Below are 14,952 nucleotides of genomic sequence, written 5' to 3'. Positions count from 1 at the left end.
TCAAAATTATATCAATGAAACAATTAGATGTTTTACTATCACGTCTCCATAAAGGCGATTGGATATACAGACCGACATTTTTAAAAGCTTGTCACATACCAAAGCCAAAACAGACCGACGATTGACATCCACACATGTAAATGGTATTGGAAGGGCATATTTTTTCACAGTTATTAAAATGACAATTGTGTTAAATAAAAATATTTCAAAACTTGACAAGGATTTTTACAATTAATTTAAATGTATATCATTTCCAACAATTCCCTACAAAGCCGTATATTATGTTTGCCACTTGTTTCTAGTAATTAAACTGTATTCAGTTGACTTATATGTAGAGACACTAAAACAGCTTGTTTGTTAAATTCAAATTTTAACATTTAGCAAACAGAAAGTTATCTCTTTTCTGTTTAACTATACACTTTTATTCTAAAAATGATAATATTTTTGTTTAAATACTGAGATGCTTTAAAAAGGTTAAGTTAAACCATATAAGGCATACTTTCCCGCTCTTGATGCCCATATTTTTAACCGAGAATAATCATTGTCAAACAAATTATTTTTTTTTCAATTTTTTCTTTTGATATGGGCGAGAGCCGACCTACGACATAAAGAAGTCGTTATATATATCAGAGCACAGTGTATGCAGATGAGCTCATAAAAATATGTTAATTTTAAGGAGAAGCTGGCGTCACGTATTATGCACTTCGCTATTGTGCCACTTATTGCATACCATGATGATCTCGAGAAAGGGTAAATAATACACATTAGTTTTACATATAACATAATACTTTGGAATAGAAAACTTGTTTATGTTTCTTATCCACTTGAAATGCATTGTATTACTTATTGAGTAGTTTGTTTATCAAATATTTTCCTTTTAAAGGAAATACTACTTCATAGCACCATATCTTGAGAAAGGTGATTTGTATGCAGCGATCCAATCTGACAGAAAATTGTTAGTAGAAAGCCCCCCATCTGCGGAGTACATACCTGTACTTCATTGGAAGCACAGATTGAAAATAATGTTCCAGATTGCTTGCGCTATTGACTATCTACACACTGGGAATTCATTCCGGTACGTTTTTTCCTTTACTTTGTAATGTGAAAAGTATGGTTGTGTTAAGAGGAATTATGGATCGTTTAAAATAAATTATCTGAACTCACACATAAAATTAATTTGCTTGGGCTAAACCAGGTCACATGCTGTAGTTTTACTTATTATGTCAGTAGCTTTGGTTATATAAGGAAAGGTAACGTTGAATTATGTCACTGAAGTCAACAAGATTATCTTATTAAATACAGCAGGGGTATCGTTCTCTCGTTGTTATGTTGATGCAGGAGAAAGAATGGTACTTGGAAAAATGCATTTGTTAAACGGCTTTTTACAGATCCCGCTCCTCTTGATTCAGGAAGATAATTTTATGAGCTCGAGCTTCGTTCTGACAAAATAGTATTATACTGACCGTGTATGAAATTGTACGGTGTAATTAAGCAGCCGTGTAACTTATATCGCGTCCTTAATAATTGTATGAGTAGGATGATCGTGGATATCTACGACATCGGGAAAATGCATATTAATAATGTCCAATGTTTGAAACTGTTAACTAACGTTTCGTAGTTATGAAGTTAATCGCTTGCAACCTGATGCAATTATCAAATCACGTTCTATTTGTTTTACTATTTGTGTGTGCAAAAACCTAAGAACATTGGACTTTATATATATACCTGCTTTTGAAATGCGCATTTACTTAAGCTGGTTTTACTTCTATAATTGTAATGATCATCATTATGTTGTAGTTAGAACACAAAATAGTAATCAAGCAGCGGTTATATATGTACTTATAATCCTCCTTGTAATTTTATTTGCCCGTATTCAGACAGGACATATTTTGGGATACCATTGTTGGATTTACGGTTGAGCGAATTGGACTATGGTCGTGCGGTCTTAAGCATTCATTTAACATTCATTTCTTAACAGTTTTTATAGTATCAACATCAAACTTCCTTGAAATATTTGGCATAAAATGGAAACTTAGTTTGATTACCATCCGACGCGCACCAGTCACATATTTATTATTCCCCTCTTCGAAGAAGAGGGGGTATTTTGCTTTGCACATGTCGGTCTGTCTGTCGGTCGGTCTGTCGGTCCGTCCACCAGGCGGTTTCCGGATGATAACTCAAGAACGCTTGGGCCTAGGATCATGAAACTTCATAGGTACATTGATCATGACTCGCAGATGACCTCTATTGATTTTGAGGTCACTAGGTCAAAGGTCAAGGTCATGGTGACTTGAAATAGTAAAATGGTTTTTGGATGATAACTCAAGAACGCATACGCGGCCAACAGGGCGAACTCTGAACAATATAACTGAAGCAACTGGTCTGTAATCCTAAATCTATAATTATCAGTCCAATGAAACATCATGATTTGAGTACAATAAAGTGGATCAGTAAAAATATTATCAGAATATGAGATTTTTTGTATATTTTGTATATTAAATATTGTGTTAATGTTTAATTTTGTTGATTAGGCCAACATTTTTTGTTTAAATGATTTTCGGATTTTTTTTCTTAAAGTGTCGGGTAGGAGAACGGAAAAAAAAGAAAAAAAAAGATGGGTGACCAAATATGATCATAATCAGACTGTAGGTCTTGATGTGCAGTTTTTAAATTAGTTTGAATTTTAAAAATATCTTAACTATATATATATAAGTTCAAAAGTTATGCAATCTTTTCACTTGTCTTTAATAAACTTTTTGGTGATTTTTTTATGCTTTTTTTTCATCAAGCAATCCATATGTTGCATTAAAAATACTTTATCTCCACAAACAACCAATAAGCTATTGAGGTTTAAAAGAAACATTTTATAGATTATTGTCCAGTAAAAATCAATACCGCAGACAAATACAAATACCATAATAAAACGCTTTTCATGGGTTTCACAGGCCCCCAAAAAATTGTCGCCACTTTATCGTGGCGTGAAAACCGCCCATAATTCAAACTTAATCAATAAGGACAATCATTTAAGGAACCTTACTACATTAATGAATTATGGCATTTACTATATTTTTTATTACTCTGAGAAGTATGTTAATACATAAATAACAATAAGTACCTTCATAAGTCTTAATATTAAAAGCTTTATTTTTATATAAATAACATTTTTTCCACTTGATAAACCAGAACACCAACATAATATAATAACGTTAACAATAATGTAACAGTATGCTGCATAAATGTTTCAGAATTATTTATTAAAACCTAGAATCACACAAATATATATCATCTGAAAGGAAAAATAAATCAAACATCAGAAAATAAAGCATCTCAATTCAAATTGTTAAACAGTTTATACGTTTGGTCATTTGGACATGATATACATCAACTTCTGGTTATTATCAAATTTCACAAATTCTAAAACAACACCTTTTGTTAAAAGGTTTTCTGATAGTTGTGGTGGTTGATTTCCAGGTTCAATTAAATGAATATTTTTTCACATCTATTTCTTGACAGAAAGACCCAGGATATTTGCCACCATCCATTCTTGTTGTCTGAAATAACACAAAACATATTTGTACAAACTATACAACAAATCAACACATAAATGTCACTATCTTTATATATGTCCGAATTTTAACATATCCGAAATATAGTACATCGAGTGAAGGACCTACTTTTGATTTCAGAAATAGTTGGTATCTAAATTAAAATATATCGTTCCCAGAACATTTTAATAATGGAACTGTTAAACACAAATGCCTGTTGAAACAAGTTAACATGTGTTTTTGTCATGGTATTGATTAAAGAAATAGCGTCCCTAATAATCGTTATAATTATTGATCTTCGTGACAGTTTATCCCAGGATAACATAATTGATAGTTCAATGTCATAAAGGAGCTGTTAATCCGATAATAACCCCCATAAACTTGACTATTTGATTTGGACATTCATGGTTTGAAATCGTTTTAGAAACTGTTGATTTTGCGATTTTTGAACTTTTGGTACGAACCAGTTCGGAACAAAACCAAAGTTTTGTACCCATTGAAAATAACGAAAAAACACATTTTATATGCACAAATTCGTCACTACAACTACATTAAACAACACAAAATTTTATTCTCTAAAATATGACCGTATTTGTGCGTAAAATATGGAATGTTTAAAGTTGATAGGCGTAAATGGGTTTCGCATTTCGAGCACCTGTTAAATTAAAATCGTTCTTTTCTTATTGCTTTCATAATATTTTTTAGTCATTTTAATACTATCAATTTTATAAAATTGTAAAGAAATAATAAAATATTTACTTACAAATCGATTCCATTCAGGATTTTATTTGACGGTTGCATAATTATTGGGAAATTAGCAGACTTTGCTGATGAAAGCGTTGTAGCGTTCATCAACTTCTTGCACAAACAATGATGGCGTAGCTGTTGGTAAATTCCAGCACATGTGCACGATGATGGAGGTTCGCGTATTAAAGTGGGTAATTAAAACTGGGTTTATTATGATGATTTATAACTCATTTGAACTTCTTCTAAAACCCGGCAAGCGTTTCGTGTTTAAAAGCCACCTTTTGGCATCCGAAAAAAAAAGATTTTTTTTTTTTTTGGTTTCGTCAAAAATTGGAGTCGGCGGGTCCGAAAATCCTTTTATTAAAAAATTCTGGCCGTAATATAAATATAAGCAGGACAGGGGAGGTAATACACTATTATATCTATCTTATATACAGGGGAAACAAATGCAATAAGTTTAAATTTAATGTTTAATAAATAGAGGATATTTGTTCACGTCAGTGTGAGATCATTTGTTATTTTTTATGATCACATTTTATTATTACTTTGACAAAACAACACTTACCTGAATACCACATTGGATTCCATCAAACAATACCCCACGCCCCTACCAGAATCCCTCCCCCCCCCAACATCACCACCCCCCCCAACCTCACCCCCCAAAAATAAAAAAAAACAACAAAAAAAACATCTAATAAATTACTACACACCCCACATTATACCCCCCTCTCACCCCCACCCCCCTACCCCCCCACCCCCCCAATTTTTTTTAAACATCTAATAAATTACCATACCCACATTATACCCCCCTCTCACTCTCTACCCTCCTACCCCCCATCCCCGTCCCCCCCCCATTTTTTTAAAACATCTAATAAATACCCCACCCCCACATTATACCCCCTCCCCCCCTCTCACTCACCCCCCCTACCCCCCCACCCCCCAATTTTTTTTTAAATATCTATAAATTACCACACCCCACATTATACCCCCTTCTCACCCCACCCCCTACCCCCCCTTCCCCCAATTTTTTTTAAACATCTAATAAATTACCACATCCTACATTATACCCCCCTCTCACTCCCCCTACCCCCCCCCCCCTACCCCACACCCCCCATTTTTAGCTCATCTATTTAAAAAAAAAAAAATATGAGCTATTGTCATCACCTTGGCGTCGGCGTTGGCGTTGGCGTCCGGTTAAGTTTTGCGTTTAGGTCCACTTTTCTCAGAAAGTATCAATGCTATTGCATTCAAACTTGGTACACTTACTTACTATCATGAGGGGACTGGGCAGGCAAAGTTAGATAACTCTGGCATGCATTTTGACAGAATTATGTGCCCTTTTTATACTTAGAAAATTGAAAATTTTGGTTAAGTTTTGTGTTTAGGTCCATTTTATTCCTTAAGCATCAAAGCTATTGCTTTCATACTTGCAACACTTACTAACTATCATAAGGGGACTGTGGAGGCAAAGTAATGTAACTCTGACTGGCATTTTGACAGAATTATGTGCCCTTTTTATACTTAGAAAATTGAAAATTTGATTAAGTTTTGTGTTTAGGTCCACTTTATTCCTACAGTATCAAAGCTATTGCTTTCATACTTGCAACACTTATGAACTATCATAAGGGGACCGTGCAGGCAAAGCTATGTAACTCTGACTGGCATTTGGACGGAATTATGGGCCCTTTATACTTAGAAAATTGAAAATTTGGTTAAGATTTATGTTTTGGTCCACTCTACCCCTAAAGTATCATAGATATTGCTTTCATACTTGGAACACTCACAAACTATCATAAGGGTACAGTAAAAGGACAAGTTGCATAACTCTGGTTGTCATTGTTACGGAATTATGGCCCTTTTTTGACTTAGTAACTTTTAATATATGGTTAAATTTTGTGTTTCAATCCACTTTACTTCTTAAGTATCAAGGCTATTGCTTTCAAACTTCAAATACTTTCATGCTATCATGAGGTGACTGAACCTGGCAAGTTGAATTTTACCTTGACCTTTGAATGACCTTGACTCTCAAGGTCAAATTATTAAATTTTGCTAAAATTGCCATAACTTCTATTTATGATTAGATTGGATTGATACTTTGACAAAACTACTCTTACCTGACATACCACAATAGACTCCACCCAAACCATCCCCCGTGCCCTCCCCCCCTCCCCTCCGCCCTCCCCCCCCCAATTTTTTTATTTTTTTTTATTTTTTTTTTTAAGATCATCTCACAAATTACCACCACACCCTCACACTATACCCCCCCCCCATTTTTTTTTTGAAACGGTTATGTTTGAAATACCGTCCAACCATCGCACCCAAAAAATACCCCCCTGCATCGCCCCCCCCACCCCCCCCCCCACCCCCCCGATTTTTTTTTTTTTTTTTTTTTTTTTCGCTTTTTTGGAAGATAATGTAATAAATGTCCACAACCCCACACTATACACCCCTCTTCACTCCACCCCTCCCTCCTTTGTGATTGAAAATGAGAGTCCCTTCAGCTTTGAAAAGAAAATAGATGAGCGGTCTGCACCCGCAAGGCGGTGCTCTTGTTTTAAACATCTAATAAATTATCACACCCCACATTATACCCCCTCTCATCCCCCACCCCCTACCCCCCACCCCCCATATTTTTTTTTAAACATCTAATAAATAACCACACCCCACATTATAACCCCCCTCTCACCCCCACCCCCCTTACCCCCCACCCCCAATTGTTTTTTAAACATCTAATAAATTACCACACCCCACATTATACCCCGTCTCAATCCCCCTACCCCCCCAACCCCCCATTTTTTTTAAACATCTAATAAATTATTACACCCTACATTATACCCCCCACCCCCCCCGCCCCCCAATTTTTTTAAACATCATATAAATTACTACACCCCACATTATACCGCCTCTCACGGACCCCTCCTACCCTCCACCCCTCCATTTTTTTAAACGTCTTATAAATTACCCCACCCCACATTATACCTCCCCTCTCACTCCCCCCACCCTCCTACCCCCCCATCCCCCCCAATTTTTTTTAAACATCTAATAAATTACCACACCCCACATTATACCCCCTCTAACCCCAACCCCCCTAGACCCCACCCCCCAATTTTTTTTATACATGTAATAAATTACCACATCACACATTATACCCCCTCTCACCCCCACCCCCCTACCCCCCCACCCCCCCAAAAAAAAAACATTTTTTTAACATTGTATAAATTACCACATCCCACATTATACCCCCCTCTCACTCCCCCTAACCCCCCACCCCCCATTTTTTTAAACATTAATAAATTACCCCACCCCACATTATACCTCCCCTCTCACTCCCCCCACCCTCCTACCCCCCCATCCCCCCATTTTTTTTTAAACATCTAATAAATTACCACACCCCACATTATACCCCCTCTAACCCCAACCCCCCTAGACCCCACCCCCCCAATTTTTTTTTATACATGTAATAAATTACCACATCACACATTATACCCCCTCTCACCCCCACCCCTCTACCCCCCCCACCCCCCCCAAAAAAAAAACATTTTTTTAAACATCGTATAAATTACCACATCCCACATTATACCCCCCTCTCACTCCCCCTAACCCCCACCCCCCCATGTTTTTGTAAACATCTAATAAATACCCTACCCCATATTAGACCCCCCTCTCACTCCCCCCTACCCCCCCTCACTCCCTCCCCCCCTACCCCCCACCCCCCCCCGCCCCCCCAAAAAATAAGGATTTGTTTAAACATCTAATAAATTACCACACCCCACATTATACCCCCCTCTCACCCCCCTACCGCCCCCCCCCCCCCCCCAATTTATTTTTTTTAAACATCAAAATAAATTACCCCACCCCACATTACACCCCCCCTCTTACCCCCCTACACCCCCACCCCCCACCCCAATTTTTTTAAACATCTAATAAATTACCACACCCCACATTATACCCCCCTCTCATCCCCCCTACCACCCCCCCCCCCCTATCTTTTTTTTCCTTTTTTTATTTTTGAAAGATCGTCTATTAAATTATTGAATATGAACAATTTCCCCATTATGGCTTACGTTATACTGTCAAGCTCTCGAATAGTCGAGCGCGCTGTCCTCTGACAGCTCTTGTTAGGTCACAAGGTCAAAGGTCAAGGTCACAGTGACTCGAAATAGTTAAATAGTTTCCGGATGATAACTCAAGAATGCTTGCGCCTATAATCATGAAACTTCATAGGTACATTGATCATGACTGGCAGACGACCCCTATTGATTTTCAGGTCACTAGGTCAAAGGTCAAGGTCACAGTGACTCGAAATAGTACAATGGTTTCCGGATGATAACTTACATTAGGTCAAGGTCAAGGTCACAGTGACAAAAAAACGTATTCACACAATGGCTGCCACCACAACTGACAGCCCATATTGGGGGCATGCATGTTTTACAAACAGCCCTTGTTGCTGTTTGTTTATACCAAAAAAATACTCAAGGCGAAAGTCGTCGTTTTCGACTTTTACCCATAAAATTTCGATAGAATCTTCACCAAACTTCTGCATATCAGATAAAATTATTGCAAAGGTCGATAATCATCCTAATTTTGCCAGGAACTTCATACTGATTGCCCTTTGTCCATGCAATAATCTCGAGTTCTTTATTTAGCTCTCTTAACTCATTCACTGTTTGCCGGATCTTTACAAAACTTAGTAGAAATGGCGTCTTTTTTTCCCAAATATATGTATATATCTGTTCTTTAACTTGTTGGTGACTTAAGCAATGCTCGGGTTTTTTGTTGGTGACTTAAGCAATGCTCGGGTTTTTGTTGTTTGATTTAGAAATATAATCCACGTAATTCCGAATGGAAAGCATTTGTCCTTGCGCTCAGAAATCCGGAAAATGTGCGGATAATGGTTCAAATATTAACAATGCGAAACTCCAGTTTAACCAGCTTGAGGCATGAGAGAAATCTTATGACCATCACGATTAATTGTTTTTTGGGAGTTTTCCAACTGCTAAAAAATAAGCAAAGAACGTTACAAAATTACTCTTAAACACAGTAGCGCACACACATTACAAATAAAATGAATAAAACCGAAGGTCACCGCATTGGGACTTTATATGCAAATCATTAGGGTTTTTAAAAAGCTTTTAGTCAGCGCTTACCTGTCAAGAAATATTAACCACATAGCAACACATTTTAAATTGAACAGTATTATGTGCAACATATACATGTTAAAAATAAAATTCAGGGTGTTATTGTTCAACCTTAACCTTCGACCTACTACAGTAGGGATAAAATAGCACCCAACGCATCATATCCAGCAAGTTGTAATACTCATTTTGTTGACATTCCGAAATAACATACAGTAATTAATCACGAAGGCTAAGATAAATTGCACATGAACAGCATCTGAGTTTATGAGAATATTGCGAGTTAAATGTACGAGAATGTCATAACACACATTTAATATAAATATAGAGAGACATGCAGACGGAAAGATTGTAGTAGTGGTAAAACCTGTTCTACGAGGATATAATAATCGTTTGTCAATTGTATTGAACGTTGTATTAAAAAATGGTGCATCTTGCAACGTATGTTAAGTAAAGCTTGTTGCTAGTGTAGCTAACATTAAAAAAGAAAGTACTATTCACCAGCTCCAAATTATGAACGTGTAATTTAACTTAGCTATTATTTTTATCACACGAAATTAAACGCATGGTATTTTATTCGAATCACCTACGCTTTTTGTTTTGCAGCCTAATTACGTTATCACATTTATTTCTTGATCGAATACAATTGTTGAACGCAATATCACATTTTATTGTCAAAATTTGATCGATTACAAAGATAATTGTTTTGCTAAAATTACGAGCGGTATTAATAAAAAAGACCAATTTAATAACTTGTTTTTATGAGTACATATTTTATATAATTTTACTAAAAAGTACATCGACAACTTAAATATTGTAATGAAATGCCATCTTACAGAGCTATACAATTTTAACAGAGGTACAATCCTTCATATGGACATCAAATCCAAGAACGTTGTTGTTGACTCTGAACTGAACGCACGGCTTATTGATTTTGGTCTTGCAAGAGAGGTGAAGGAAGGAGAAGGTTTGCAGACTTCGACTCCTGTATACGGTACAAAGGGCTATTTTCCAACAGTTGAACATAAAAGACTTACACCAGAACACGATTATCATAATTTTGGAATAGGTAAGATGCTATATTACAGCATGTATAGACTTATTATGAATAAATGAGTTTACGGTAAGGGTTTTCAATTAATATTGATATCTACCAATAAATCAAACGCATTCTTGTAAAGTTTGCTATATTTTATTCAAAATGAAGTAATGTTTGTCTGGAAACATTAGACCTAAATTAACTGATTACAGAAAACGTGAGATTGCATTAGCATACACATAAAATATATATGTTTGAAAGTTTTTTTGAAACATCCCTGCTTGACATTTGATAAAATATTTATATTACCAAAACATAATATTTTCTGTTAATTTTTATTATTAGCATATGATTATATATGATTATGTAGATTATTAATAGTATGGTTTTAATCCTTACAATTGTATTCAATTATCAAAAGCTTTGCTGCAAACTTATTAAATATTCGACATTTAAAAGAACAAACAACAACAAACAGCCTCATCCCTAATTTCTTCACGAACAAAAATGAATGACACTTTGTCTACATGAATGATATGCAACACACATTTCGTAAGCTCACGTGTCTACCTTACAAACACATGTTATGAACAACCTCGAAATGTTCACAAATGTGAAACAAATAAAGTGTTCAGACGTTATATCTTATGATTAGTTATTGATTCTGAAAAATTACTTAATGATTATGTGTGTCTCCAAAATTAAATGTTGTGTATATCTTGAAATATGTTTGTAATAAGCTATTGCTTTTAAAATGTTTTGATATAATACAATTTATTGGATTACAATTATTTCTAGGTACACATATTATTTTGCTTACATTATGCTTTATATACAGTTATCAGAGAATTACTGACAGGCGTTGATCCAACGGAATGTGCGAAGGACGATGCCATACAACTGCGCAAATGGGACAGTAGAAGAGTTGGGAATAGTATACATGTACATATATTTAAAACAGTTACTGTAGTTTTTTATCAATAAATTTATTATTTTGTTGTTCGTTTAAAACTTATGGAAATAGCTATGAAAATGTTTACTTTTACCAGTTTGTTTTCAATATAATTCTCCGAGCAAAGTTCTTATGATCAATATACATAAAACCCGTAAATACAATATAAATGTATGTCTTAACCTTTATACACAAACTTCACGAGTAGTGCGAACCAATCTTAATATTTGTGCCTTATACGACAATTAGATGTGAGCATCAGCTTTAAATGCCATTAGTGACAGTGTTTCGGTGTTAAACCAACTTTTCGATTGGTACTCATGGATGCCTGTATTTATGTAAATATTGATTATAAGCAACATCAACAAACTAATTAACGTGACAAATGAAAACTGCAAAGTCAATTTAGAAGGTTGAAATGTCTCTTATTGCATATCTTGACGTTCTCCTGTGGGAATTTAAATGTGACGATACTCTGTGGAATTTTTTACTTTTACGATTAACAAACTTGTTTATTTCATATTTGTCTACAACACGATAAGCAAAACATTTCCATTAGATTTGTATAGCATAAGTCATAAACTACCGAATACGTCCTTAAAAATGCTGAATATTCATGTTTATACGATTTTCATACGTATTGACTAGGATCGAGTTTGGCCAAAGGAATTCAATACAAGACAGAAAATAAGAGCTCTAGCAGATAAGTGCATCGACAGCATTAAGAAGGAAGGAACATTGAAGTCAAAAGGCATCTGTGATGAATTAAAGGTTTGTAAATTACAGAGTATAGAAGGAGCAACAGACAAATCTTATTAAATATCTCTAATCATCAAATAATCGAAGCCTAATCTCATATAACTTAAATGTGCACTTAATTAAGTATTATTAGACGCAACAGTGGCATAGTGGTATCCCTTATAAACTGTGCTTGGTGTATTATTATTGTTATCGTACCTCTACGTTGATATCTACCTTATGAAAAGATGCCTGCTATATTTCTATACGCCCGTTTTTCAAAACGGGACGTATTATAAGATCAGCCTTGTCGGGCGGCGGCGGCCACAGCAGTGTCCGCTTTCTAATTCAAATAGTTTTAATCCGATCTTCACCAAACTTGTTCAGAAGTTGTATCTTGATAATATCAAGGTCAAGTTCGAATATGGGTCATGCCGGGTCAAAAACTACGTCACGGGATCACTTAGTGCATTTCAATGATTTAGAATTGTGTCAACTCTCAAATTGAAGTAGTTTTCATCCGATCTTCACCAAACTTGGTCAGAAGTTGTATCTAAAAAATATCTAGGTCAAGTTTGATTATGGGTCATGCCGGGTCAAAAACTAGGTCACGGGGTCACTTAGTACATTTCAAGGAATGAGCATGGTGTCAACGCTGAAATTGAAGAAGTTTTCATCCGATCTTCACCAAACTTGGTCAGAAGTTGTGTCTAGACAATATATAGGTCAAGTTCGAATATGGGTCCTGCCGGTCAAATACTAGGGCACACCCCACTTAGTGCATTTCAATGTTTTAGCATGGTGTCCGCTCTCTAATTGAAGTAGTTTTCATCAGATTTTTTCACCAAACTTGGTCAGAAGCTGTATCTAGACAATATATAGGTCAATTTCGAATAGGGTCATGCCGGGTTAAAAACTAGGTCACGGGGTCACTTAGTGCATATCAAGCATTAAGCATGGTGTCCGCTCTCTAATTAAAGTAGTTTTCATCCGATCTTCACCAAATTTGGTCAGAAGGTGTGTCTAAATGGTATCTAGGTCAAGCAGAAATATGGGTCATGCCGGGTCATAAAAGAGGTCACAGGGTCACTTAGTGCGTTTAAAACAATCACTATTGTTTCTTTCACCCTAGTCCAAAAACTATCGTACTTTGCAAAACCTTCAAACGGGCGTATCTTATGACAGTTGGGCACTCTTGTTAAGTGTCCGGTTAGTAGGTGTTCACATCAGTGAATATTTTGAGGTGCCCTAAATGTGTAGGAATAAGCGATAAAGTCTTCATTTCTGATACAAATGACTCAGAAGCAGCACAACCAACAGTTTAATATAAGTTGTTTGGTACATTTGACTTTTTAAAAAGCAACACAAACCGATAACAAGTATTTTACATACATTACCTTTAAGTAAACATAACGTCATTCTTTACTTATAAAATGTCATAAAACATGAATACTCGCCATAAAATTCGAGGATGTAGCGATTTATTTCTTTTAAAAAGATGGCTTAGAGTTGTGATTAACAAAACAACTAGTCACATAGCTTTTTAACATATAAGCCTTTGCACGAATTAAAAATGGCTTTGCAAGCATCGCCCATTATTTATTTTGATATATGATATATCGAGTGCACAGTGGGCTGTTATGCTCTATATAGCCTGAATAATGTTTAAAACCTGTAATGCCTTTTTCTGTTCCACGCATAAGGATATTATGAGAACAAACGGCGTCAAAACCTGGAAAGGTTGGAATGATCAACGATGTGAAATATGTATGGTGAACGAACACGATGCAAAAAGCCGTAAGTTAACATCAAGTTGTCTTTCAATAATGTGTATATCATTGAGTAAATTTATATACTCTTGATGAAATACTTGCGCTAGAAGCAATAAATATTCATAGCGATAGTGAAAGAATTCCCATATTATGTAATTTCAATTTTTTATGCCCCCGGTAGGGTGGCATATAGCAGTTAATCTGTCCGTCAGCCCGGCCGTACGTCCCTCCGTCTCTCTGTCCGCCCGTCCGTCCGTCCGTCCGAAAACTTTTAACATTGCCCATAATTTTTGCAATATTGAAGATAGCAACTTGATATTTGGCATGCATGTGTATCTCATGGAGCTGCACATTTTGAGTGGTGAAAGGTCAAGGTCATCCTTCAAGGTCAAAGGTTAAACAAACAAATCCAAGGGAAGTAACAATCTATTAAGAGAGATAATATACATCAATCATTTGGCAGGTACAGATAATTTTTACAAGGAAAGTAATATTTTTTAAAGGGATATAATAAAAAAATTAAAAAATATAAATCAAAGCGGCGCAGTAGGGGGAATTGTGTTTCTGACAAAACTTTCAATAGTCAGCATAAGTATTTTTTCATGACGTCGGAAAAAAAAATCCGGAACTATGTTAACAAATAATTATGATTGAAATGTGGACCCATTTAATGCACGAATTAATGTTTCCAAGTTCATTGACCAACAAGTAGAATCTTAAAAACAACATTACGAAAACATTACTAATTAAGACTACATGCCAGCAACACAACCTTGTTTTGTACAAGACTGAATGCCTCAATTAACTCATCTTGTTCTCCCAAAATGTTTTCTTCAATCGTTACAGCATCAATTTAATGGGGTTTATCTACTTTTACTATATTTTCCATTATTTTCTTATAAAAGATACGTATAAAATGGTATTCGTACATGTTTATCTCGTTTTTATAAACGCTCAGAACAATTATTTAAGATAAAAAAGTTGCCCCTTTGGACACTGTAAGCGGACTCGGGAAAATCAATTG

At 35.6% G+C, this 14,952-nt stretch overlaps 1 protein-coding gene across 2 annotated transcripts in view; it reads left to right on the top strand.

Annotated features, from left to right (window-relative positions):
- Window positions 1-14,952, top strand: part of LOC127837562 (uncharacterized) — a 77,269-nt gene that overhangs the window by 48,084 nt on the left and 14,233 nt on the right. Inside the window, exons 7-12 of one of the 2 annotated variants that reach the window (XM_052364755.1) lie at window positions 677-750; window positions 884-1,075; window positions 10,285-10,421; window positions 11,305-11,408; window positions 12,067-12,189; window positions 13,860-13,953. In XM_052364755.1, coding sequence (XP_052220715.1) covers window positions 677-750; window positions 884-1,075; window positions 10,285-10,421; window positions 11,305-11,408; window positions 12,067-12,189; window positions 13,860-13,953 — 724 coding nt within the window. Of the gene's footprint in view, window positions 1-676; window positions 751-883; window positions 1,076-10,284; window positions 10,497-11,304; window positions 11,409-12,066; window positions 12,190-13,859; window positions 13,954-14,952 lie in introns of both variants that reach the window. The other variant, XM_052364754.1, reaches the window with a different exon arrangement.

Source organism: Dreissena polymorpha, chromosome 7 (assembly GCF_020536995.1).
Source record: "Dreissena polymorpha isolate Duluth1 chromosome 7, UMN_Dpol_1.0, whole genome shotgun sequence".
Taxonomy (NCBI): Eukaryota; Metazoa; Mollusca; class Bivalvia; order Myida; family Dreissenidae; genus Dreissena; species Dreissena polymorpha.
This window is presented reverse-complemented; position numbering and strand designations above follow the sequence as displayed.